Here is a 27553-nt window from a genome sequence, read left to right as displayed (position 1 = left end):
TTGGGCCTGTTTCTCAGCTTCTGTTTTGTTCCCAGGCTCTGCCTATTCCTGTGCTAGAACTGCACTAGAATGTATTATATGTGTGATATCTGGTAGGGCAACTCCATGGCCATGGCCAACAACCTTCACTGTTGGAATTCCATTTGCTATTCTCGTAGATAATTTATTCTTCCAGATGAACTATAAGATGAGTTTGCCACATTAAAAAGATCAGGGTACTCTGGGGTTGCATTAAATTTAGAGTTAACTTGGCCGGGCACGGTGGCCCATGCCTATAATCCCAGCACTTTGGGAGGCCAAGGTGGGTGGATCACGAGGTCAGGAGATAGAGACCATCCTGGCTAACACAATGAAACCCCGTCTCTACTAAAAATACAAAAAATTAGCTGGGCGTGGTGGTGGGTGCCTGTAGTCCCAGCTACTCAGGAGGCCGAGGAGGAGAATGGCATGAACCCGGGAGGCGGAGCTTGCAGTGAGCTGAGATTGCGCCACTGCACTCCAGCCTGGGCGACAGAGTGAAAAAAAAAAAAATTAGAGTTAACTTAGAGCAGAGGTGTCCAATCTGTTGGCTTCCCTGGACCACACTGGAAGAAGAATTATCTTGGGCCACACATAAAATATACTAGCAATAGCTGGTGCATTAAAAAAAAATCTAATGTTGTAAGACAGTTTATGGATTTGTGTTGGGTCACATTCCAAGCTGTCCTGGGCTGCATGTACATGGCTAATTTTTGCATTTTTTGTAGAGACAGGGTTTTACCATGTTGGCCAGGCTGGTCTCAAACTCCTGGCCTCAAGCGATCCTTCGGCCTTGGCCTCCAAAAGTGCTGGGATTACAGGCGTGAGTCACCATGCCTCGTTTAGGATTTAAAAATGACTGCCTTACACACACGCATGCACACACACACACACACTTGCACACGCCCTACACACACTGTTATACACACCCACACTCACACACATTAATACAACGGTGGCCCTTGGCAGAGCCTGTCAAGGTAGAGAATGAGCAGGCAAGTGAAGCTCCCTTTCACCAGGGAAGGTCTTGGATGGTTCCCGAAGGTTAAAAGCTGGGCTTCTGGAACCAAAGCAGGGCTGGAACCCCAGCTCTGCCCCTGAGCTGCTCCCTGACTTCTGGCAAGGGACACCTCTCGGTGCCTCAGGTTCTGCCTTTATAAACAGTGAGATTTTAAAATGTAATGTAGTCTAATATAATATAAATTGTATATAGTTTAATATGTAATATGTAAGTCACCTTATACAGGTGTAATTATATGATATGAAATATACTGTGTAAATATAAATATGTAGTAAGGTGAAAGTATAGTGTTATATAATAAAATGTAATGTAGCACAGTATAATATAAATTATATAATTTAATGTATAATATATGAAGGTATGCATATATAATTATAAAATGATATAAAAGTTATACATTTAAATTGAAGTTATGTAGCCTTAGTCTGTATAATAAAATATAATATATTGTCATATATTATGATATAAAGTTTATATAACTTAATATATAATATCATATCACTTTGTACATGTATAATTGTAATACATGAATATATAAATATACATATGTAGTAATATAAAAATATAACAATATTAATAATCTATAAAATATAAACTATATAATTTAATATAAATTATATGCAATTTAATATGTAATATGTTATGTAAGTATAATTACACTATAAAGTATAGAAATACATGTGTAGTAATATAGTACGTTAATTTATATTATGTAACAGAAATAGGATTTAAAGCCTCTTAATTGTTATGAGTATTAAAGTATTTCAACAGGATCTGGCACATAATAAACAGTACATATGAAAATCTTACTGTTATGGTTGTATGGTATAAGAATAGCAAGCACTTAAGTAGTACACGTGTGCATGGTAAGTACTCCATCAATGCTAGCTTTTATTATTATAGTTAGACAGTATACAAGTATTAAGAGACTTAGAATGGGGCCTTGGCACTCAGTGTTAAGCTTTTATTATGGCACACCAAGTGAATTTTCTGTGGGGGTTTTCTAAGCTGTACAATCATATAATCCACACGTAATCACAATATTACCTTCTCCTTTCTCATATTTGTGACTTCAATATTTTTGGTCTAATTGTACTAACCATCACTTCCAGAACAAAATTAATAGTGGTGAGAATAGGTACTGTTTTGTTGTTCCTGGCTTCAAGAATATTAAGAATATTGCTGGCTGTTGGATTCATACACGCACAGGCACACACATGAAATGACATCAAAGAAGCATTCTTTTATTACTGTTTTGCCAAGGGCTTTTGTTTAAAAAACAAAACAAAACAGAAAGGGACTCAATGCTCTTAGATGTCTTTCAACCCTATCAAGCTGCCAAAGGCATCTTCTCTTTTGACCCATTAACATGGATGGTATGTTGGCAAATTTCGTGATACTCATCCTTTGCATTCTTTGGTAAGCCCTTTCACTCTAGTCTGAATTTTGTTTGCTATGATTTAGAGCTTACTTTGTAAAAAGTGTGTCAAGCATAGGAGAAGGAGACCCAAAGCATCAATATCATTATAGGAAAATTCAAATGAACAAGAAGCAAAGCTCAATATGGCAGCATTCTTCTGAATGTTATCGTTGTTGAACTAGCGCTAACAAATGCAATGCTGCAGTGACATGCAAAAGAAAATTCACTGGCATTATTTCAAGAGCAGTGACAGAATTAATCCTTAAGACTCCAGTGAATTTAAACTCTCACAGTGAAGATTTGGGTTTCAGAAGACGTACTGAGTTATCCATGACAAAGCCCTCACTGTGGTCAGATGTGTAGACGAGTTAATTGTATGTCTTTTTATAATTGAAACAAAATGACTTTTTTTTTTTTTTTTGAGATAGTCTCGCTCTGTCACCCAGACTGGAGTGCAATGGTGCCATCTTGGCTCACTGCAACCTCTGCCTCCTGTGTTCAAGTGATTCTCCTGCCTCAGCCTCCCGAGTAGCTGGGACTATGGAACTACAGGCATGCGCCACCAAGTCTGGCTAATTTTTGTATTTTTAGTGAAGACAGGGTTTCACCGTGTTGACCAGGCTGGTGTCAAACTCCTGACCTCAAGTGATCCACCTGCTTCGGCCTCCCAAATGAAAAAAAGTGAAAACTTAAAAGTTTATTTGAGGTATGCAGGTGAAAAACAATTCTTTTTTTTTTTTCTGTTTTCATTTTCATTTATTTATTTATTTGCTTATTTATTTATTTACTTTTGAGACAGAGTTTTGTGGTGTGGCCCAGGCTGGAAGGCAGTGGCACAATCTGAGCTCGTTGTAACCTCTGCCTCCCAGATTCAAGCGATTCTCCTGCCTCAGCCTTCCAAGTAACTGGGACTATGGAACTACAGGCACGTACCACCATGCCTGGCTAATTTTTGTATTTTTAGTAGAGGCAGGGTTTCGCCATGTTGGCCAGGCTGGTGTCAAACTCCTGGTCTCAAGTGATCTGCCCACCTCAGCCTTCCAAATGAAAATTTAAATGTTTATTTGAGGTATGCAGGTGAAAAACCTTTTTTCTTTCTTCTTTTAGACAGACAGACAGAAAAAACTCAGCTTTTATTTTCAACCTACGTACTGCCTTTGTGGAATCAAGTTTCACTGAGATTTGAACATGACTTGAGTTAACTTATATTGTCACAGCTCTCAAAAGAATTCTTGGCCCACACCAAGGCTTTCAATGGTTTCTCTTTGTAAAAGTAAAAACCTTAAGGCAAATGATAAGCTACTATTACAATTTCAATTTATTGCTGAAACCACTATAAGAATATTTTAACTTCTATGGGAAGGTAATAGAAATACTTATAGTTGTGGATGAAGGCAATTATATAATTCCATATGGGGTAATTTCTCAGTTGTACAATGAGCTATAATTTTATGGGTAAAGGTTTAACACTTTGTTGTCATGTACTGTTGCTGTAAATTGAACCAGGTAAAGCATGTTTAATTCACAGCAACAGTGCATGCAGGTAGTCGATGTTTGCATTTCCAGTTACTAATTAAGAAAAGTCGTCTTCTCTTTTGTGAAATTTAGCCATTTCTGCATTCAATTCTTGTTCCTAGAAACAAATAAGAATTATTCTAGCTATTCTAGTGATAATTCTCTTTTTTGAGAAGATGAATCAACTTTAATATTTCCTTAAAATTTTGCATATCAGCAGTCTGGTTTCTCCCTCACCTTTTACCATTTCTCATTAGCAACCTCTGTTTTTTTGATTGATAGCTTGTTAAGGCCAATCTAAGTGTGATCTGGTACAAAAAGTTTTTTGGTTTGGAATTAAGGATAACATTTTAGCACCAAATTAGCTGAATGAAACTAGATTAAAGGCTCCCCTATACTTTAGGAGGCCAAGACATTTCAATCTCAAGAGCCATCAGAAAAAAAAAAAATTGTCATTCTGAACCCTGCTACTGAAGGCTATAATTGAGACAGAAAGATGAAACTGAGAGGGGGAAATATTGAATAACTACAGATTTACCCAGTGCAATGTGATTTTTAGTGATCCTTCAGTTTCAAATTATAAAACCCTAAAGAACACAGTTCAGAATGCCCTCCCTGGCCAGTTCCTACAATTTCTAAGAATCCTGTTTGCTAATGAGCTATAAAATACTAAAGCAAGTACCAATCAGGGGATAAATGATGAGAAAACCCAAAAGCATTCTTAACCTTTGCTCCAGGAACTGTTTGGTAATCCCAACCCTGCACTCAGTTTTCCATTTCTCAACGTCTTTCTCCCCTCAAACTCAATTCAATGGGGACATTCTGTTTCCTTTGAGACAACCTGACCTTGGGGAACAGGGTCACAATATTTTTTCTTTATTTCTCTCCTTTTGGAAAAAGAGAAGAACCAATTCTTATCTCTGGTTCCTGGATCCTTATTTCTATTGACTGATGTCAATTTTTCTCAAACTTGACCTTCATCTCTGAAGCAGTGAAGTGTGTATGCGAGGAGGACTGCAGGTGGACGGGGTTCCTAGACTTCCCTTCCTATTATTGCAAAAGCCACCTTGACAAGGCCGTCAATTTTCCAGAGAAAAGTGATGGAAATGCCCTCCTATTTCCCCAGTTGGTTCATTTCACATCTCTTCAAGGACTGTTAGCTTTGTGCCAGGCACTGCTTTGGGCTCCACAGATATGGCAGCGCCTTTTATCCCAGATTCTGACATCTGAGCCCTACCCTCCTTCACTCTCCTCTGCATGCAACCCCAAATCCCACCTCCTTCCAGGAAACTGTGTGTCACCAATTTTGGAACCCGAAGATCCTTAGAGATGTAAGCCTCTCTAAGCAGCAAGACATGAAAGTCATTAATTACAAAAACACAGTTGTGTCTCTAAATGTGTGCTGGAAATATGTGGTGTGCCCCAGGGCTTTCCTTGCGGGGGCATCCGCCACCTCAAGCTCCTTTCTATAGCCTTTGCCGTCTTCCCACCCTTTGAGTCTCAGTTCGAAGATTACCCCCTCAGAGACTTCTTCCCTAGCCACACCTTGTAAAATGATACCCCCAAAACCACCACATCACATGAGCTTGCTGTAGATAAACTTTGTGACTGTCTGAATTATCTTAATTATTTGGTTACCTTTGTATTGTCTCACTTCTCCCTCTAGCATGAGAATGGTTTTCTACCCCATTGGCTGCTGTCACCTGCCCACCTAGTACAGGGCTTGGTGGATTGTTGAGTCTCTAATAAATACTGGTTGAAAAGTCTGTGCTATGACAAAGGATGAAAACGTTTGTTCTTAAAATACGAAAAAATTACTCCTAGTAAATTTATGCCAAGAAATTACCAGACCATCATGGTGATGAAAGATAACCCAGAAATTGATATCAATAATCCCCCTCTCCTCTGCCTCACCAAGCCCCATATAGGTGAAACCCCAATTTGGAAATGTGATTTGCCTCACAGTACAGGGAGGGCCCCCATTTGAACAGAACCAGCCTGTCCTGGGCACAATCACTTTGTTCAGCGTTAGCCCTCAGGAGGCGTTCAACAAAGTTGTAGTTGGGAAAAAGGTCTCCTAAACAGCGTATTGTCTATCATTCAGCAACACCACTGCATTTCTTTCCAATCTTACAATCTTGAGTGGTTTTTTTTTTTGAATCAGCATCTTGGGTTGGGGGTTTTCTCTTTGTCCTAATCCCTCCTCCTCCTCCTGTCTCTGTACGGGGCAGCTGTTTTCTTGTTCCTTCTTTCTTGCCTATTAAACTTTACGCTCCTTTTTTTTTTTTTTTTGAGACGGAGTCTCGCTCTGTCGCCCAGGCTGGAATGCAGTGGCGCGATCTCGGCTCACTGCAAGCTCCGCCTCCCGGGTTCACGCCATTCTCCTGCCTCAGCCTCCCGAGTAGCTGGGACTACAGGCGCCCACAACCGCGCCCGGCTAATTTTTTGTATTTTTAGTGGAGACGGGGTTTCACCGTGGTCTCGATCTCCTGACCTTGTGATCCACCCGCCTCGGCCTCCCAAAGTGCTGGGATCACAGGCGTGAGCCACCGCGCCCGGCCATCTTTACGCTCCTTAAAACAAAAAAAAAAAAAAAAAAAGGGGGGGGCGGGGGGTTCTTGAGTTGGAATTTAAAGTTGCAGGAGCCTGGCTACCTGGGTTTTAATCTGGACTCTACTACTTATTAGCTATGTGATCTTGAACCAAGGAGGTTGTTCAACTTTCTTTTTTTCTTTTTCTTTTTTTTTTTTTTTTTTTGAGACAGAGTCTCACTCTGTCACCCAGGCTGGAGTGCAGTGGCGTGATCTTGGCTCACTGCAACCTCTGCCTCCAGGTTGGAGCAATTCTTCTGCCTCAGCCTCCCTAGTAGCTGGGATTACAGGTGTGTGCCACCATGCCTGGCTAATTTTTGCATTTTTAGTAGAGACAGGGTTTCGCCATGTTGGCCAGGCTGGTCTTGTGCTGGGATTACAGGCATGAGTCACCACGCCTGGCCGGTTGTTCAACTTTCTACTCCTTGGTTTCCTCATCTGTAAAGCAAGGATAAAAACATCTTGAGTTATTCCCTGTAAAGTGCTTAAATTAGGGACGATAGGTAGTAGGCTCTCAACAACATAGTTGCTCTTACTATTATCATCATTTTTTTTTTTTTAGACAGGGTCTCACTCTGTTGCCCAGGCTGGAGTACACTGGCTCCATCTTGGCTCACTGCAACCTCCACTTCCTGAATTCAGGTGATCCTCCTGCCTCAGCCTCCTAGGTATCTGGGACTACAGATGCATGCCACCATGCCAGATTTTTTATTTTTATTTTTTGTAGAAAGATGGGGTTTTGCCATGTTACCCAGGCTGATGTCGAACTCCTGGCCTCAAGTGATCCACCCGCCTTGGCCTCCCAAAATGCTGGGATTACAGGCATGAGCCACTGTGCCTGGCCTACTATCATCATTAACATTGGAAGTTTTAAAAACTTTCATCTGGAAATGTAAGATTTTTCCTTCTCTTTTTCTTTATTTTGCTTTGTTTTATTTTATTTTTGACATAGGGTCTTGCTCTGTTGCCCAGGCTGGAGTACAGTGGTGCAATGGTAGCTCATTGCAGCCTTGAACTCCTGGCTTCAAGGGATCCTACCACCTTTGCCTTCTAAGTAATGGGATTACAGGTATAAGCCACTGCGCCTGGCCCCTTGTTTGTAAGCTTTTGCTTAAAATAGCCAACACATAGAAAATGAGAATAGTGCAATGGACCCCCACGTACTGATCAGCCTGTTTTAACAAGCATCACCTGGTGGCCAATCTTGTTTCACCTCCACCCTCCTATCAGTGATGTGCTGGAGTCAACTGGCACTGTCTGCTCAGAGCTGACTGTGCACATCTCTTCCCAACTCCATATCCAATGGCATACTGCTGGGAGTTTGAAATCAATCATAGTGGGGGATTTACACCATAGAAATTGGCAAACACTAACATCAAGTCTCCCCACGGTCCCCCATTTGCCACAAGAGAGCCTCTGGCAAAACAATTTCCAGCACGTCTCCAACTCCTGCCTTCACTCCACTGCATGACTTTGGAACATCATATTATTTTGTTTCAGTGGGTATGTCTGAAAGATAAGAACTCTTGAAAATCATGATACTCCTATCACACGTGAAGAAGTTAACACTAGTTTTCTTAGTATTGTCAAATATCCAGCCATTGTTTAAATTTATCTGATGATTTCCTACTTTAAAAAAAATAGTTGGTTTGTTCAAATCGGAAGGTTTATAATATGGGGATGCAATCAGCAAAATCTGGAATATGGAAAACTCTAGAGGACAAACAATTCAGTTTCTACAACAATGGAATCGTATAAGGGGCAAGAAAAAGAGAAGAGAAGAGGTAACCCACAGATTACACGGGATTTAGGAGATGAATCAACCAAATGTAACATGGGGACCCTACGCAAGTGGTAGTCTCTTGTATTTTCTTCTTCTTCTTCTTCTTCTTCTCCTTTTTTTTTTTTTTTTTTTTTTTTTTGGTGAGATGGAGTCTCGCTCTGTCACCCAGGCTGGATGGAGTACAGTGGCACGATCTTGGCTCACTGCAACCTCTGCCTCTTGGGTTCAAGGGATTCTCCTACCTCAGGCTCCTGAGTAGCTGGGATTACAGGCACATGCCACCACAGCCGGCTAATTTTTGTATTTTTAGTAGAGACGGGCTTTTACCATGTTGGTCAGACTGGTCTCGAACTCCTGACTCATGATCCGCCCACCTCAGCCTCCCAAAGTGCTGGGATTACAGGCGTGAGTCACTGCACCCAGCCTGTATTTTCTCCTTAAAGCTTTATTGTTTTACCTTTCACATGCTATTGATTAAAAAAAAATTTTCTTTTTAAGAGACAGGGTCTTGCCATGTTGCCCAGGCTGGTCTCTAACTCCTTGACTCAGGCAGTCCTCCCACCTTAGCCTCCCAAAGTGCTGGGATTATAGTCATAAGCCCCTGTGGCCAGCCTGCTATTGATTTTTTAAAATATTATTATTATTTTAGGGATGGGGTCTTGTTGTTGTTGCATAGGCTGGAGTACAGTGGCACAATCATACCTCACTGCAGCCTCAAACTTCTAGGCTCCAGTGATCCTCCTGCCTCAGCCTCCCAAGTAGCTAGGACTGCAGGCATGTACACCATGCCTAGGCTGGTATTGATTTTTACAAGTTAATCTTATAAATCTGTACTTTGTACTTTACTAAATCCTCTCACTTTTTAGTAATTATTTCTCTGTGGATTTTTGGAGGGGAGTGTTATAATGCTTAATAATCACCTGTAAATTTTTTTTTTTCAGCAGGGTCTTACTCGGTCATGAGGCTGGAGTGCAGTGGCATGAACATGGCTCACTGCAGCCTCGGCTTCCCGGGCTCAAGTCATCTGCCCACCTCAGCCTCCCAAGTAGCTGGAACTACAGGCATGTGCCACCACACTTGGCTAATTTTTAAAATTTTTATTAGAGACAAGGTCTTGCTTTGTTCCCCAGGCTGGTCTTGAACTCCTGGCCTCAAGCAATCCTCCTGCGTCTGCCTCCCAACGTGTTGGGATTACAGGTATGAGCCACTGCACCTGGCAAAAAGATAGTTTTGCCTCTCCCCTTCCAATTCTAGGTCTCTCATTGCTTTCTTTTGTCTAATTGAATTGGCTTATTCATCTAACACGATGATAAAGAGCGTGATGATGTGAGGCATCCTTGTCTTTCTTGTTTCTTATTCCTGACATTAGTGGAAAAGCTTTTAGAAGTTCCTCATTAAGGCCGGGCACGGTGGCTCAAGCCTGTAATCCCAGCACTTTGGGAGGCCGAGACGGGTGGATCACGAGGTCAGGAGATCGAGACCATCCTGGCTAACATGGTGAAACCCCGTCTCTACTAAAAAATACAAAAAAACTAGCCGGGCGAGGTGGCGGGCACCTGTAGTCCCAGTTACTTGGGAGGCTGAGGCAGTAGAATGGTGTGAACCTGGGAGGCGGAGCTTGCAGTGAGCTGAGATCTGGCCACTGCACTCCAGCCTGGGCGACAGAGCAAGACTCGTCTCAAAAAAAAAAAAAAAAAAGTTCCTCATTAATTAAAATGTTGACTTTTAGAGATTTTATTTATATACATGATATATACTGTACTAAGTATATTACATATAGATATGTGGGATATATAGAGAGAGTCTTTATATCAGAAAAGCATCCATTACTATTTTATTGGATCTCTAAAATATGAATCAGTATTAAATTTTGGCAAATATTACTGTATTTGTTCATATTGAACAAACCTTGAATTCCTAGAATAAATCTTACCAGGCATGATGTATTTTTTTAAATGTAATATGGAATTATGTTTGCTTATATTTTAAAATATTTACATTGATATAAGTGAAATTAATCTGTAATTTTATTTTTGGGTGCAGTCTTTGGCATGTTTTGGAATCAATGGTACACTTTATAAAAACAATTTTGAGGTTTTCATTTTATTATGTTATGGTCTGGCATAATGTAAGTAGCACTGGGATTATTTGACTTTTAGAGGTTTAATAGAATTCCCCTGTGAAACCATCTGGGCCTGGTGCCTTTTTCCTTTTCCTCATTTAAAAAAAAAAAAAGAAAATGTAATACATGTACTAAAAAGTTCCACATACTAAGTGTACAGCCCAGTGAATTTTCTCAAATGGAATACATTTGTTCAACCAGCATTTAGATCAAGAATAGAAACTTGCTAGCACCCCAGAAGTTTCCCTCATGTTTCCTTCTTGTCATTAGCTTCCCATCCCAGCGAGAGTCTGGAGCCTTTCCATCGTGGAGTCCTCTCACTGTGCTTTGTGTTTTTCTATGGTAACTGGTCGGCTTAGATTTATGATGTCTCTGCTGGGGTCAATTTTGGTGAAAAGTACTTTTTTCGATGATTATCTATTTCATCTAGGCTTTCTAATTTATTTACATAGAATTATGCAAATTGTTCTCTTATGATTTGAAAAGGTTTATTCCCCCCAATATCTTCCCTAAGCCTTAAAACTACAGGCATTGGATATGTTTTTCTCAGATGTTCCATCAAGTTGCATACTACAGGAAATTATAAATCCCTCTCGGTTGGGCACAGTGGCTCACGCCTGTAATCCCAGCACTTTGGGAGGCCAAGGTGGGTGGATCACCTGAGGTCAGGAGTTTGAGATCAGACTGACCAATATAGTGAAACCTCATCTCTACTAAAAATACAGAATTAGCTGGGCGTGGTGGCGCATGCCTGTAATTCCAGCTCCGTAGGAGGCTGAGGCAGAAGAATCGCTTGAATTCAGGAGGTGGAGGTTGCAGTGAGTGAAGATGGTGCCATTGCACTCCAGCCTGGGCAACAAGAGCAAAACTCCATCTCAAAAATAAAAATATAAAATAAAATAAATCCCTCCTATGTGTGTGCGCGTAATAGTGTTATTGAAAAGATACCGCCAGGTGCAATGGCTCACGCCTGGAATCCCAGTCCTCTGGGAGGCTGAGGTGGGTGGATCACTTGAGGTCAGGAATTTGAGACCGTCCTGGCCAACGTGGTAAAACCCCATCTCTACCAAAAATACAAAAAAGTAGCTGGGCGTGGTGGTGGTGGGCTTCTGTCATCTCAGCTACCCTGGAGGCTGAGGCAGAAGAATTGCTTGAACGAGGGAGGCGGAGGTTGCAATGTGCTAAGATCACGCCACTGCATTCCAGCCTGGCTGACAGAGTGAGACTCTGTCTAAAAAAAAGAGGGAAGGAAGGAAGGAAGGGAGGGAGGGAGGGAGGGAGGCAGACAGGGAAAGGAGGGAAGGAGGGAGGGATACTTTTCTGTTACTTTTACTTTCTAAGTACACATACATAGCTGGGTATCTATGTGTATTTCACATGGTGAAAAGTGAATAAAGAGGCCTCTATGAAAGACTGACAAAAAGAGGACAAAAGAGATTTGGTTGGGTTGTCTCTTCCCTCTCTCTTCTGCCTTCAGCTGTGCTGTGATACCATCTTGCAACCATGAGAAAGAAGCCAAGAAAATTGGGACACATTAGTCCTGCCATTGATGAACTGCTGAAATAACAGGAATCACCTACCTCTAGAATTCTTGGTAAGTGGATATAAACTTCTGTTTGTCTGTGCCACTGTGGGTCAGGATTCTGTTACTTGAAGCTGAATGCATTCTTAACTGATACAATAAATAAAATAGGCAAAATGAGAAGACTTGTTGTTCATAGCATATGTGTTTTTTAATGTGGGAAAATTATCCTAGAGATGCAAAGTCCTCCAGCTTTGAAATAAGAACCTGTATAGCAGTTACTTAAGTGCTTATTGCAATGGCCTTTTTAGTATAACCTTTATTAAAAGCATAATTTGCTTAAATTCTTCACAACGCTTTAGATATCATTTACCTTTTTCACGTGTGAGCTAACTACAGCACAATGGGATAGGACCTGTTATACAAATGATGGGATGCATTTTAATAGGGCTTTGAAAAGATTAAATGAGATCATCCATATGCAGAGTCTAGAACAGTACCTGGCACATAAAGTCCTCCATAAATGTTTGTTACTGTTATTATTATTACCTTTGGGACAGAATCTCACTCTGTAACCAGGCTGGAGTGCAGTGGCATGATCTCAGCTCACTGCAACCTCTGCCTCCTGGAGGCAGATTCTCCTTTCCTCCCGATTCTTCTTGCCTCCCGATTCTTCTTGCCTCAGCCTCCTAAGTAGCTGGGACTACAGGTACTTGCCACCACACCTGACAAATTTTTAATATTTTTAGTAAAGACGAGGTTTCACCATGTTGGCCAGGATGGTCTCGAACTCCTGACCTCAGGTGATCTGCCCGCCTCAGACTCCCAAAGTGCTGGGATTACAGGTGTGAGCCACTGCACCTGGCCGTTAATTATATTTTAATAACAATTTTAAATAATGATGTTAGCTATTAATACTTGATGGCTGGTTTCTTCTCATCTTTCACGTTCTCAGAAGAAAATGTACTACATCAGAGAGGCCCTCCCCAGCTATTCTATCTAAAGTGAAATCCCTCCTCAAATATCTCCGATTCCCCACTGCCCGCATCCTGCTTATTGCTTCAGAGATTTTGTCACCATCTGTAATTCTTTTAATCATTTATTTAGTAAGTGTGTGTCTCCCTCGCTAGAACATGAATCCCACAAGAGCAGAATTCCCACTGGCTGGCATGGATCCCATAGTATCTATGTATTTATTGAGTGAAAAGATGACCAAAGCCATCCAAGAAAGCATGATAATAAGAGGATAATAAGCATGATAATAAGAGGTCTAGGTAGAAGGGGTATGCAGATGTGGCCATTTTGGGGGCATAATTTTGTGCACATTTAAGTAAAAGTGGAGGTAAATAAAAATTCTGTCCCTTTCTAGACCCTTCTCACACTGTGAAGGGCCCTGATGGTTTTTTATTATCATGTTCAATCTAAAAGGTCAATGAATAGTCATTTATAATATTTGGCTTATACATCTCTACAAACTGTGGTGAAATTGTTACCTTTAGAAAAATAGTTTGCTTTGCACTTTAATAGCGATTTGAACATCGGATTAAATTTTTTTCTTTTTTCTTTTTTTTTTTTTTTTGTTGAGACGGACTTGCTCCGTCGCCCAGGCTGGAGTGCAGTGGCACAATCTCGGCTCACCACAAGCTCCGCCTCCTGGGTTCACGCCATTCTCCTGCCTCAGCCTCCTGAGTAGCTTGGACTACAGGTGCCCGCCACCACACCTGGCCAATTTTTTGTATTTTTAGTAGAGACGGAGTTTCACCGTGTTAGCCAGGATGGTCTCGATCTCCTGACCTCGTGATCTGCCCGCCTTGGCCTCCCAAAGTGCTGGGATTGCAGGCATTCCGATTAAAAAAACTTTTTTAAATGGCTTCTTGTAATCAAAGATTTAGATGAAATTCTTTATTATGTTTTGTTTTTTGAAGATCCTAAAATGTAGATTTTAAAATAGCTGTAGAAGTTCTGCTTGGTCCCAGGGGCAAAGGGAAAAGGAAAACAAAACTGTTTTAAATAGCAGTGATGACCCCTAACACAGGGAAGCAAGTCTCAAACACATCAGGGTGACTGGTGAGGGCAGAGCCCTGACCTGGTAGGGAGGCAGGAGTATGGCCAGTGCCACGGTCTGTGGGAAGAGGCCCCACCCAACTACCTGGGTGTGCAATCCCATGGTGACCTGCAGGATTTTCGACGGGGGTCACAGGTCATGGACTCCTGATAACTGACATCATGGGAAGAACACCAGGAGACCTTTTTCTCTTTTCTCCTGCATCTTCCAGGACAACAGTATCTTGTAGGGACCAAGCAGTGGGCTTTGGCTACTTGAGTTTGAAGCCCATCTTCCCTTCTCACTAGAGACCTCTCTCGGGGCCTCTCTGGGCCTCGTTTACTCACTGTCAAAATAGCAGCTGAACCTATCCCATTGGGTAATGGCTAGCACTAGTAGATACCTGATAACTGTGACTTTTGTGGCCTTTCTTCTAGAAGATACCATGAAGTCTCTGTCAGTTATGACCAACAAGGTGGGGCTCTGTGGTATCATTTTCCTGGGCATCTCTATGGCCTGGGAATTTTGTGTTTTCTAATTTTGATGGATATGTGGCTAGAGCTGTGACAATCTCATGTGGATTATGCTTAGACGGTTCCAGAATTTCTGTGCAAAAGGGGCATACAGGTGGCCATCTTGGAAGAGGAGCTAGGGGCTGGTCTTGTGGTTGCACTTGATAGCCACTGTCCAGGTTTTAGGTGTTTATTTGGGGTGCTTTGGAGGATTATGGGAACTTGTAGGCTAGTCTTTTGGTTATATTTGCATAGCAAGCCCCAATTTTTACTTGGATTGTATATTTATTTGGGGGGTTTTGAGGGCTTTGTACTAAAAACTGCATAGCAAGCACACGTGGACTGAATGTTGTGTGAAAAATTGGATGAAAATGCAGGTATTTGCTACTTTTCTACCCCCCTTGGGGCTCATCGCTCGCCTCTGGTGAGCTATATTGTATGATTAATTTGGGTGAGAGTAATTTGATCTGGAAACTAGAATAGGAAGTGGATTTGGGGCCTGGATTACAGAATGAACTTGAAGTCCCATTTGCCCAGCTTCAGAGGGCACCATCGTTGATGCTGGTCACTTCCTCCCACCCTTCCTGAGAGCCACCCAGGAAGTGACCACGTAAGTGACAACACCTTGGGGGATAAGCCTAGGGGTGAAAGTCTAGGGAACCCACAGGACCTCAGAAATAAGCCACACTCCAACCCATTGAGTATGGACTCCCATCCTCACTCCCAATTATAGTGAATATTGTGAGTGATGGTCCACATATCCTGAGGTTTATTAGCTATTTGTATTTAAGTTGCATGCTTATATACTGTGCCCATTTTTCTGATGATATTGCTTATTAATTCATAAAAACTCTGCTTATTAAGTAAACCCTTTGTTAAATTTTTACCCAACCCAGGCCCTTCCCCCATTCAAATTTGAAGTGTGATTTTCATTTTTGTAGTCATCCCCAACCCCCTTAAGGCCTTTAGGTCTCAGGTTATGCTGCAGAGAGGCCCTTTATAAACCCAAGAGTTTAACTGTAAAATAGCCACTTTAAAAAGTACCTCTTTTATTTAGATGTATGTGATCAACTTGTCAAATTCATTTTGGTGTGTGCAATGAGGTAGGGATCCAGTCTAAATTTTCCCCAAATGGCTACACCATTTCTTGAATAACCCCATTGATTTGAAACGCGGCGCTCCTGTATTTCTCCACATCATTTAGTCCCTATCTTATAGCAAAAAATACACTACTTTTCTTAGGAAGCCTGGGTCAGCAGGCAAACTGTGTGATGATGTAATGGCATAAGTTGGCAGAATCTTTGGATAGGATGGCAGTGATCAAAATGTAGAGGTGACTGGGGCATAGTGGTCCACTATGGGGTAAAAGTTTGGGAGATCAACAGGAGTGGACTTTTCCTATTGTCTGAAAATTATTTCAAGACACCTACATTTTACAGTCACCAGAAAACATACAGTGGTGAGATTTTATACCCACTTCACCTTGGGGCCTCCCAACTTTTGATGTAAGGGCCAAGTCAAACCATGAATGACAGGAATCTGCGCAGAACCACAAATAACTCACGGGAGTCCCATCATTCTTTGCTCACATTTAATTTTTATTTTGATTTTTTTTAATGCTGCACAACACAATATTTATTTCATTTGTTTCTTTTATTTCATTTTGTTTGTTTGCTGCTGTTGTTTTATTTATTTTTATTGAAAGTCAGAGGGAACTTCTGTGGCCTTTTCTCCTTTTTCTGTAGGCCGCCTTAAGCTTTCTAAATTTGGAACATCTAAGCAAGCTGAAGGGAAAAGGGGGTTTCGCAAAATCACTTGGGGGAAGGGAAAGGTTGCTTTGTTAATCATGCCCTATGGTGGGTGATTAACTGCTTGTACAATTACGTTTCACTTTTAATTAATTGTGCTTAAGGCTTTAATTAAATTTGGGGGTTCCCTTCTTAGAGCAGCTCGTACTGACGAAGGTGCATGCGCTGAATGATGTCACGGCAGTCGTTGAACACACGGCGGATGTTCTCAGTGTCCACAGCGCAGGTGAAGTGAGGGTAGCAGTAGTGACGCCCATCTCCACTGGCAGTGCTGATCCTCTGCGGGTACAAACGCAGGGACTCGTCAGTGACACCCTCGCCAGGAACCACCCTATCACTGATGGGGACACCTACCAGGGACGGCTGTTGGCCAGTCTCTGATGTCATATGAAAACGAAAGCAAAAGGAGGGGTGCAAAGAACTCAAATCCACACTGGATGTGCGTGAACTAAAACCATGGACCTGGGTAGCTGAACCCCTGAAGTAAATTTACATCCATGAGAAAAAGAGGAGGAGCAAGAGAGGAAACTAAAGACAGGCTCAACTCACCAGAAACTCATCTCGAATGAAGTACTTGGCCCGGGTCACGCGTGGGTCCTCTCCGGGCTCGGGAGTAGCTATAAAAAAAAGGGAATATATATTAATGTAATTAAAAAGTCAAGCAGAGCTGGGGTGCTAGCATCATTGTAGCTCCTGAAGTCTTCAAAACCCTGATTTTTCCATATGAGAATTAATGCAAGTGTGTTTTTCTTGCTTCTCTTACAGATGCTTTATGGTTTGGTGGTGGGAGGGGGATGGCGGCTTTCAGCCCTACTGTTTGAAAAAGAACCACTGCAATGAACAGCCAGCAAAAGAGTGGAAGCCATACACACCATCCTCAGGAGTAGTGTAGCGAGCAAATTCTGGAAAGTAGTCCTCAATCTTCGATTTCCCAGCAAGGACTTTCTCAGCGAGCAGATCTTGCTTGTTGAGGAACAGAATCACAGAGATGGTGCGCAGCCATCTACAAGAAGGGAGGCCGTGTGAATGCCCGGGAGAAGCGCGCTTTTGGCCAGGGGTCTGGAATGCTTGCACAGGGTTCTTTTCTACAAACAGTGCAGACCAGGGCCTCCTGGGCAAGCGCAGGGGGTGGGCGGTCACTCCACAAACCTGTTGTTCCAGATGCTCTTGAAGAGGTTCAGAGCCTCCTGCAGGCGGTTGGTCTGGTTGTCCTCCCGGATGACCATGTTGTAGCTGCTGCTGGCCACCACGAAGATGATGGCAGTCACATCTTAACCAAAGAAAGCAAAGCCAAGAGCGTGAGCAGCGACACTGATCCCTAACAACACAGAAGCAAAGCGTTCTTCACGAACAGCCAAGCCCACAGCGTCCTACCATTGAAGCACTGGATCCACTTGCGGCGTTCATCGCGCTGGCCACCCACGTCAAACATGCTGGTGGAGAGGAAGACAGCTGGTTATTCCAGAGGGGCTGGGGTAAATGTCAAGAAACCATGATCTCTGTTATATAAAAAGGTAACAGTGGGCTTACTGGAAGTTGACTTTGTCCACCTGGAACTTGGTCTCGAAGATTCCAGAAGTCAGGACGCGGCAGCGAAGCAGGTCCTAGAACAAAATTGAGGTCAATGGATCTCAGCAAAGCCAATCGAAATAGTAATAATTTCCAATCTAAAGCAAAAGTCTGGGGTAGTTTGGGAAGAGGGCTCAGGGTCCTCTGGTGGTGAAGGGTTTTGCACACCTGGTCGCTCGGCACATAGTCAGCCTGCTTGATCACATCGATCTTGTCCAGGAAGCTGGGAGAAAAAGAAAGGCACATGGGGTGTTCACAGCGTTCACATTAATTTGCCAACTATTTGTGTCTCTCTACAAGGTCAGGCTCAACGGAAGTGACCGTCCCACAGTTATGCAGCACTAAGTCAATGGCATATTTGCTTGTGTGTTGGTTACATTTATAACTCAAAGCTGATGCCTTAAGAAAGTTAGGCCAAATGGGATTTAAGATAAATAATTTTAGGAATCAGGGAACTCTAGATGCGTCTAGCAGCTAGCCTGCGGCCTCGGTGCAGTGGGGCCACACAAACAGCACAGGACAGTGGTGGGGCTTTGTTCTTCATGTTTATTTTTTTCTATTTTTCTTTTTTCTTCTTTACTTAGCTTGTTTATTCCTGTTGCTCTCTGGTAATATTCTTGATTTTTAAAAGGTTTTATGCATATCAACCAGTAGAGAAAGGACCCCAAAACCAGGCTGACCTATCACAATCTGTGCCATTTGGTAATGCTTGACAAAAACATTTCAATTTTCAAATTTCCTGCCTAAAATGGCAGTTTGAAAATTGTATACCTCTGTATCATTCAGTTAAAAAAATAAATAAATAAAGTGACATTCTTAAAAACATCAAGGACTTTCTCCTCAAGGGCACATGAGATTGTTTTAGTTACTGAGAATCTGTAGCCCTTCCTTTTCACTTTTTAAGAATCTCATTGATTAAAGGGAACAAAAGAGGTTGGCACAAAGGGGCCTTCTCGCCCTAGCCATCCTGAACAGGAAACAAACACAAAGTTCTCTTCCGTTCTGTTTGGTCCATGAAATAGAACGCTCCAGATATTAAACTTTTCATTTAAAAAGCATCTTGTTTGTGTTGCTTGACTAGACACACAGGAAAATTTACTTTTGAAAGATTGGGGTAATTTAATTAATACAGAAAATGCTAAAACCAGTTTATTTTTTGGAGGGAGAGGCATGTAGAGATTGGAATTGTTTTAAAGTGGGCTAATGAGAAAAGAAAATCATAAAGAGAGAAAAGTCTGTTTCAAGAAACTGCCTAAGTTTTGTGTTCCCCTCTTCCTTTTTACTAGTTCAGGGTTAGTCTGGCTTAGAGGATATACTAACTTGCCCAATCAATCTTACATTACAGCACCAGTCCAGAAATAGCTCCCCAGCCGCCCTGGCCTCCAGCATGTTACCATGGCAACAGAACCACAGTTCTATAAATAGATCATCAGCACCAAATCTTGTGAGAGAGACATCTGGAGTGGAGCCAGCCAAACCCCAGCTCAACAAATAAAAATAGGCAGCTTAAGAAATGGGCACGGTACCAGTATCCCAACTTTAACATAAAGGCAGTTCAACAGAAACGTGCCGGCCACGGCAGATGCAGGGCTGTTTGAGCCAGCGGTGAGGGAGGACATTTTAAAGGTTTTAAGCTGCGTTGTTCTCTTTTTCTCTGAGTTTCCTTACAACTTTTCATGATCTATACAAATGGTGCAGTTTTCAGACAAAGTTTCAGGAGTAATTGAGTGTTGCATTAAAAAACCCCAAAAACTTCTAAATGATTTGAGAGAGAAAATGAAACCCAACAAACTTCAACCACCTGGCTAAGCTACTGTTAATTAATGCAGCTGTGACTCCCTGCCCCCCAGCATTCAAAACTGGGATGGTTAAACTCTCCTAATCTTGTACCTGTACTTCACTTCTGACTTGGATCCAAAATACAAAATGCAAACAATTCCAGGATTTCCATTTGTTTTGCGTTACTATAATTAGCGCTTCCAGCTTTTAGTTCGAACTTTTGAGAAAATCAGGGACTTTGTTGAAGAAGGAGTGGGGGCTGGGGGCCACAGGGACCAGCCAAGATGGACTGTTTTTCTGTTCCTTGAAAAAATATACAAATTTGCTTGTATATTAAACCGTGGAATATCTGTGTATGTGGCAACTGAAAATAATCAAAGGAATTTCCTATGGGAAGGCAGGGCTGGGGTTGATAGATTGCACAGACCCTAACATAGGCTTATATGATTTATAGATAAACAGTATTACCTCTTCCTCCCTCCTGTTTATTCAGGTGGTTTTCACAATCAGTTCCTTGGGCTTGAGGCTACTAAGTAAAGCAATCTTAGCCCTTGGTGAGTCAGCCTGGCACCTTGGTTCTGATTAGTTAATACTTCCTATAGCAAAATCAGTTCCGAGTTTCAGCTACTTGTAATAAGGACAGCTAAAACATCAAACCTCTACTAGACTCCCCTGTCCCGAGTCACAAGACACTCCTACTTCATAATATTAACTGAGACTGCTTTGTGCATTTGTGCAGCATCAACAAACAAAAGATATCTTTACATTTTTGGCTGGGCGCGGTGGCTCACGCCTCTAATTCCAGCACTTTGGGGGGCCAAGGCAGGCAGATCACAAGGTCAGGAGTTCGAGACCAGCCTGGCCAATATGGTGAAACCCCATCTCTACTAAAAACACAAAAATGAGCTGCGTGTGGTGGCGGGCACCTGTAGTCCCAGCTACTCAGGAGGCTGAGGCAGGAGAATCACTTGAACCCAGGAGGCAGAGGTTGCAGTGAGCCAAGACTGCACCACTGCACTCCAGCCTGGGCAACAGAGTGAGACTCCATCTAAATAATAATAATAATAATTATCTTTACATATTTTTTAAATAACCCTGACCACCATATGCTTGCTATATCATGTGCAAGATGAGGGAGGCCATAAACTATTTAAAAGGCAACTTTCTAGCTATGGGGTGTGATGTCCTCTGGGAGAGACCATGGTGGGTGACAGGGACAGAAGGCAATCCCTGAGGGAACGGTAAGTCAGGTGTTAGGCAACAAGAGTAGCAGCGTGGGCATCAGGTGGAGTTGTGCAATAAAATCTGTTTCGTAAGTTTCCCCCTTCTTCATTTACCAACACACTAATCAGGCGAGCCCACCTTTATGAGTGACTTTGGAGAAAGAGGACTTTCCCATTGCTACTGCAGGCCTTAACCCATCCTCCTTGCAGGTAGTAATTTATTTGAAAATGACCCCACCACGGTACTGTACTGCTTAGGTGTACAGTTTAGGATTTAAAATACACTGACCACTTACCATCCTTGAAATCAAGAGCCGGGGGGAAGGAATAAATAAGGACATGAAATAGAGTTCAAAAGTCAAGACAACACAAAAGCAAACTCTACCTAGAGTCACTCAGATCTAGTAACACTAGGCAGCTACTGGAGTCTCTTACCTGAGAGCAGAAATAGAGCAATCAACAACTACCAGTGAGAGAGGAGGCGTAGCTGTCTTCACTGTTCCTCTTTGTTATGTTTTAAAATTACAGCAATAAAATGTAGTATTTTTACATTATTCAAAATGTGAGAACTGCCCTATTTCTGTAAATGCTTTGAGTCAATTCAATTAATTACTTCCCAGTAATTAGGAATACTATGAAACTCATCATCATCTTGCTCTAACAGACATTCAATGTTTATATAAAATAATGTCCCTGCACTAAAAAAAAAAAAAAAAAATGCAATTAAGGACTTTATAAAACAATTCAATCAGATTCGAACTTTCTGCCAGTGGGGTAACTGGTTGGCTTCTACGAAAGGAATCATCGACAAGTAGCTTTCCAAGCAGGATCACAGGTTTGCATGTTTTCTTGTGTCTGCCTGTTTTATGTGCCGGTGGGTCGGGTGGGGTTACTTACTACTGGGCACAGTCAATCAGCTGGTACTCGTTGGAGCGTTCATAGCAGGCACGTACTCCTTCGTCCTCCCACAGAGCCTTGGCATGCTCGTAGAATTCCTGAAAGTGAACACAAGAAAGTTTAGAGAAAGACAAGAACTTGAACTAATCAAGGACACTGTCATTCGAACCCCGAGACCAGAGTTCCCTATGTGACCGACACTTGGTGTGATTCTGAATTTTGAGCCCAATTAATGAATTAATGCTCACAAAGAACTTTAATTCAACACGTTAAACATATTCAAAAGTTCATGCAATTAGCTGCTGGTCTTATTGTGAATTACTGGTTTTGGGTAGTTTCTTTTTGTGTGTGGGGGGGGAATGGGGGGAGCTACTGAGTAATTTAGTTTCTTTACAGAATTGTTTAGGAAGAATATACACTAATCTGTGTTAGGCGAATATGCCAATAAATGGTTCAATGTTGTGAAAATAAGAAACTTCATTTGTAGGATGTGCCGGGACTAAATCTTCCTTCTGGGAAAATGTGAATCTTAACAAAAAAAAGTATGATAGGGGACTTGTAGGTGGGAACATAAAAGTTCAGATGTTAGTAGGACTAATAAAAGGTTACTGTTCGGATACATTTTTAATAGGCTGCTGTTTTTCCTATTAAATATGGAATCATAAGAAAGTCAGTGGGTTATATTATACATACTGTGTTTACTGCTTTAATTTTTTCAAAATGATGCTATTTAAAAAAATTTAGCTATCCATACTAACTAAATACTACTAATTTCTCTGCTAATGTAAGTTTGCAGCCAAGTCGATCTAAAATATACAAACACAAATTCCCACGAAAGCCTGACAAAAGGCAACAATAACTCATTGTTTTAGCTGTAGACAAGTCTCTTCCTTGTGGGCCTTACAAACGCATACATCTTTCTATCTCATTTCCCATTCCCCGCTTATAAGCCATTCTCCCCACGAAGGGGCCTAACCATATATGCTTGGGCTTGAATGGTTTTTTGTTCCCTAAAAGTAGTTCTTTAGGGAGCCAACAGTGTCGTGCATCCAGAGGAAAGTCTTTTCCATATGTTCTATTTCATGATTATTTTTGAGTTATAATTTAGATATATTTCATTTTTTTAAATAATGAGAAAAGATTTCATTTGCCCCGAGACAAGGACTGGCTTTAGAAAAACTCTTAATCAATGTTAAAAGGTCACCTGTTTAAAATGAGAATGTCTTCCATTTGGCACTTCACTGAGGCATCCCAAGGTACACCTTAGGGCACTTCCAGTGGAGTAAATGGACAATTAGTATTTGTGTGCCATATTTAAAATAGTTTTGTTCGTCCTAAGAAGTGAATGAGGGAATAATTAAGCCTGCCGTAGCTCAGAACTTTTTTCTTGCCCACATGCAGGGCTGTCACTGACGTTCCTATAGGAACACTGTGCTCAGGTGGGCGGGGCTAAGGCCACACAAGTTGGGGTGTAGCTTACGGGAGGGAAGTCAAAGTCAGGCACGTTCATCACACTCAGAATGTAGTCCACTCTGAACTGGTTCTCAGGGTTGGCCAGCTCCACGGGGGGCACCAGGTTGCTCATGGCGGCCACAATGGTCTGAAAATGATTTAGCAGAGCGGTCAGGGAACAGCACTGGATGGGAGGGGCTACAAGACAGAAAGCACAAGGAGCCAGAACGTACTTCGATTGCCTCTTTCAGGTTGTTTTTGATGTCCTGCACTTTGGTTGCCTTCTCACTGCAGTGGAATTGAAAAGAAAAGAAAATCATATTGCACCACGTCAGTTAAGAGTACTGCTTTCATAAAGATATCCCGACTAAAAAGCATAGTATTCTGTTCTTCAAGGAGTTGTGGGCTCAGATCTGTACAAAGATTGGAGGTAGCTGAATAAACGTGGTTGCAAATTATAACCTCCCAAATGTGTCCTGAGGACATGCCCAATCGGGCAGATTAGCAAATTGCCTGAACAATCTTGACTGTACCAGAAGTTGCACGCAGCTCATTTAATCTTTCATGGGTTGGAAACCCCCACACTACATACTAACACTTCCTAAAGGCTTCTCCTGGTCTTATCAGCATCTGGGTAGGGGTGAGGCTGGAGTGATAGGTCACTCTGAGGTTGGGGTGGAGCAAAACAGTCCCGTGGTTTGCCTTGGAATTCACTCAGTTGCTAGATGAGCATAGTGAGAGAACCAGTGAGCACAGGTGGTGGTGGTTCTAACAGTTCATTACAGGAGTCTGGGCGCGATGGCTCATGCCTGTAATCCCAGCACTTTGGGAGCCTGAGGTGGGCAGACTGCCTGAGGTCAGGGGTTCGAGACCAGTCTGGCCAACATGGTGAAACCTCATCTCTACTAAAAACATAAAAAAATTAGCTGGGCGTGGTGGCATGTGTCTGTAATCCCAGCTACTCGGGAGGCAGAGGTTGCAGTGAGCCAGGATGGGGCCACTGAACTCCAGCCAGCGTGAGACTCTATCAAAAAAAAAAAAAAAAAAAAAAAAAGTCATATGTGCGATGCTCCAGGCACCCAGGCTAGCAGCAGTGAAATTTCTAGTTCATGATGTTAGTACATGTTGGTCCATGTGCAATAGGAATCAAGTAAGATTCCACCCCCTAGAAGGCCTTTTAATCTAAGGGGAAAGGGGTCAGATCCCGCTGGCAAGTAGAGGTTGAAGGTTTTGTAGCTTTTCATTGACTTTAACTCAGCCACATGGGACGGCCTGTGTGGTCTTTACGGAATTATCTATATTCAGGGTTACTTGTCCCACAGGTAAAGGCCACACCCTTTGGCTTCTGGGGACCACAAGAGAATGTTAATTTTTGTACCAGATTACACTGATCCAAATGCTGTATGTTTTTCAGAAACTAGCCTTCATTAGAAGCACAGCCAGGGAAGGTTCTCGAGTTTATGTCTTCAGGGGGCAAGAAAAGGCTTCTTGTGTGGAGTATGTGTCTCATCAGGTCTATAGCCCCAAAATGGAACAAGCACACACAGCACACCTGCTGTACCTGTTAGGCCCTGGGAGGTGAGGGCATCGTCATGCAGAAAAAAGGTGCTACGGTCCTGCTCCTCTGATGGGGAAACTGAGGCTGAGAGGGGGAAGTCTTGAGTCACGGAGGCAGAAACCAATGGGGGTGGGATATGGAGGGGACAGAGTATCTTTTTCATGGTGTGTGTGTGTGTGTGTGTCTGTGTATATACACACACATACATATACATATATATATTGATCTTTTGAGATTCCCAGTTTTTGAAGCATTCACTTGGCTGATTCACCAATTCATAGAATGGAGGTAGAAATTAAACATATAATCCCTCCAGACTAGAACATGACAAAGTTAAGGCAGAGGAAAGGCGAAGGGAGGTTAATTAGCAAGAGCAGACTGGGTGGTCAGTGGAGCAGCAGGGGCGGGCCCGGGGTCGGGGGACTGGAATGGACGGTGGGGCCAAGTGCACGCCTGTCGACAGGCCTTCCACAAATCATTTGGTCTTTCCTTTCTCAAAGAATTATACTTGCAAATTTATTCTTTCTGAATAAACGTCTGTGTACTTCTGGGCCTTCACCTGCTGAAGGATCCCATCTCGCCCCTTTCCTACGTGAAGCCTCTTTCACAGGTCTCTGCACCACTGCTCTTCTACATTGAAGAGCTGATGAAGTTCAGAGGGGTCATGCTCATTAGTGGTGGGGGGTGTCTGGGGTTGGGGTGGAGGACAGATGTTGCCAGGAATCCCCTCAGGGCCATTTGAGTAAAAGTGCTGCAGGTCCAGAGAACCTCAGAAACACAGATGACAGGGAGGTGAGCTTCAGGTCTTGTGCACAAATCTGACATCTGATTCTGGCCCCCAGACTCCTAAAGCAACCACCTTCAAGTGAAAGGGAGTGAGTCCTGACCATTCTGTGGGACTGTCTGCTTTGTGTGTGCACCATCAAAGCTCATGTCTGAAATTAAGAATTTCCAGCCTTGGTATTAGTCTAACATCAATTATTTAGATGTTGGAAATTAAAAGGACTTGTGTTTGATGGTCCCCAATGTTCACTTTTGAATTCAGAATTTACCTAAAACCCCCTAGGAGAAATCTATTCCCATTCATTAAAAGCAGGCTCCATTTCATAGGTAATGAAAGCTATGAACCTTTGGTTTTGAGGTTCCACGATAGTAAAATTAGATACATTCGGGTACTAAATATCCAAATCTGCATACAGCAAGAGAAAAGTATTTCCAGAAACAAGTTTCTTTCATTCAGTTTGATATTTTGGTCTAAGCAGTAGTATGATAATTGGAAAACTTCCCGTCTTAAAATACGGATATTTTGAGAACGTGTTCAGTATTCATCTACGTATGTGAATAGGTGTGGGAGTATATCAAGTATAAAACAGCTAAAATAGAAATCTAAAATCTAATTCGGGTGTGTAATACTAAAACATAAAATTCTTCCATTGAAGCAATTACTATGTAGATGGAGATATTATACTGGGGGTTGGCAGGTTTATCATCACTTTTACTATTGCTTAATGAATTTAACGTTGATTGTGAAATTCAGAGAAAATTCCTTAGATGTCTTTAAACTACTCAACAAAGGCAAAACATATGCCATTAGCTAGAATTCTGATTCGCTACAAAATTGGGACTAAGGCTGGAAGTACTTTTAGGGTCTTGGTGCCTCCTCCTCCCCCTTCTATGTATAAAGCAGATGGGCTGCGTTCAGTTTTTAAGAGCTCCTCCCCTCCCCCGCTTCAGCTAACTAAGTGGTGGGGGAGGCTATTCAGGTCTCCACCTTATCCTTGTGCTTTGGTAGGAAAAGACAGACAAAGGAAGACAGAAGACAGACGCGAGATACAGGGATTGCTGAAACATGCAGAGAATTTTTATTTCTCACGAATGTTAATACTTATATTGACGTGCAGAACAGAGTCAGAGAGATGTGCAGGCCAAGGTATTAGTAGGGTTCAAGGGTTTAGCACGACATCTAGTACACAGTAGGTTGTTCACTAAGGACTTGTCATATTTTGCTCAAATGCCAACTTTTGGTACAGTAGATTGTCAATTAGTCATTTCTTATAGAGATGCCTTTTTGGATAGTTGTCACACTACATTTCTGCCAATTAAGGATTTCAGTCCATTTTTCGTTTTTTCAATCATCGTTTAAGGTAAGGTAGTAGGGGCCCCATCCCCCCTCCCCCCTCAGACAACAGAATAGTATTCTTATTAGAAGTTCCTAAGACCGAGCAATTCCAGCATGCAAATTGTGATAGGACATAGCCGGGAAGATGAGAAACTGTAGCCATCATCTAGGGATAATATATTCTAAAAGAAACAGATGAACAAACATGTGTCAGTTACTTTGTCCCCAGACCCCAAGATTTTTGCCCCTCCCCTCCCCGGCCACAGAAGCTGTTTCTTTGAGATGCCCTAAACTAAGTCAATGGTTCTGGATGTTCTCATGAAAAAGAGCCACTCCACCGCTGCATGCGAAACACGCAGCAGAGCTAGAGCGGTTACCTGGCATGCGTGTGTGTGCGCGCGGCGCGTGTGGCTGTGTGTGCGTGTGCGTGTGTGTGCGTGTCTGTGTATGCATGTGCATGTGTGTGCGTGTGTGTATGTGTGATGGGTGTGGGGATGCAGGAAGCAAAGAAAAAATAATTTGATGATGAATGGAAAAATAAAAGATGCCATCATGAATTTCCTTATGTACTAGCTAACGTAAAGTGCCTTAGATTCAAAT

At 42.2% G+C, this 27553-nt stretch overlaps 2 protein-coding genes and 1 long non-coding RNA gene across 55 annotated transcripts in view; 1 reads left to right on the top strand and 2 right to left on the bottom strand.

The window, feature by feature from the left end:
* LOC144332210 (uncharacterized) overlaps positions 1-21616 on the top strand; it is a 41092-nt gene extending 19476 nt beyond the window's left edge. The window contains exons 2-3 of the long non-coding RNA XR_013400095.1: positions 11948-12064; positions 17122-21616. This is a non-coding gene — a long non-coding RNA (uncharacterized LOC144332210). The remainder of the gene's footprint in view (positions 1-11947; positions 12065-17121) is intronic.
* LOC100424899 (guanine nucleotide-binding protein G(s) subunit alpha) overlaps positions 16129-27553 on the bottom strand; it is a 71710-nt gene continuing 60285 nt past the window's right edge. For 35 of the 50 annotated variants that reach the window (XM_028828536.2, XM_028828537.2, XM_001083221.5 and 32 more), the window contains 10 exons: positions 23510-23564; positions 23305-23424; positions 21825-21922; positions 18094-18148; positions 17887-17960; positions 17731-17789; positions 17506-17626; positions 17229-17359; positions 16906-16973; positions 16129-16635 (listed from right to left, as the gene is read on the bottom strand). In XM_028828536.2, coding sequence (XP_028684369.1) covers positions 16489-16635; positions 16906-16973; positions 17229-17359; positions 17506-17626; positions 17731-17789; positions 17887-17960; positions 18094-18148; positions 21825-21922; positions 23305-23424; positions 23510-23564 — 928 coding nt within the window. In that variant the 3' untranslated portion in view covers positions 16129-16488. Of the gene's footprint in view, positions 16636-16905; positions 16974-17228; positions 17360-17505; positions 17627-17730; positions 17790-17886; positions 17961-18093; positions 18149-21824; positions 21923-23304; positions 23425-23509; positions 23569-27553 lie in introns of all 50 variants that reach the window. The other 15 variants (XM_077952062.1, XM_077952039.1, XM_077952064.1 and 12 more) reach the window with 2 other exon arrangements.
* Positions 23304-27553, bottom strand: part of LOC144329396 (neuroendocrine secretory protein 55) — a 64535-nt gene continuing 60285 nt past the window's right edge. Inside the window, exons 4-5 of one of the 4 annotated variants that reach the window (XM_077952124.1) lie at positions 23510-23564; positions 23304-23424 (exon numbers count right to left, since the gene is read on the bottom strand). The gene's annotated coding sequence lies outside the window, so the exon portion shown is untranslated. Of the gene's footprint in view, positions 23425-23461; positions 23568-26673; positions 27136-27553 lie in introns of those variants that run through there. The other 3 variants (XM_077952123.1, XM_077952125.1, XM_077952126.1) reach the window with 3 other exon arrangements.

This window comes from Macaca mulatta, chromosome 10, assembly GCF_049350105.2.
Source record: "Macaca mulatta isolate MMU2019108-1 chromosome 10, T2T-MMU8v2.0, whole genome shotgun sequence".
Taxonomy (NCBI): Eukaryota; Metazoa; Chordata; class Mammalia; order Primates; family Cercopithecidae; genus Macaca; species Macaca mulatta.
The sequence above is the reverse complement of the archived record's forward strand: the minus strand, read 5'-3'. Positions and strand labels throughout refer to the sequence as shown.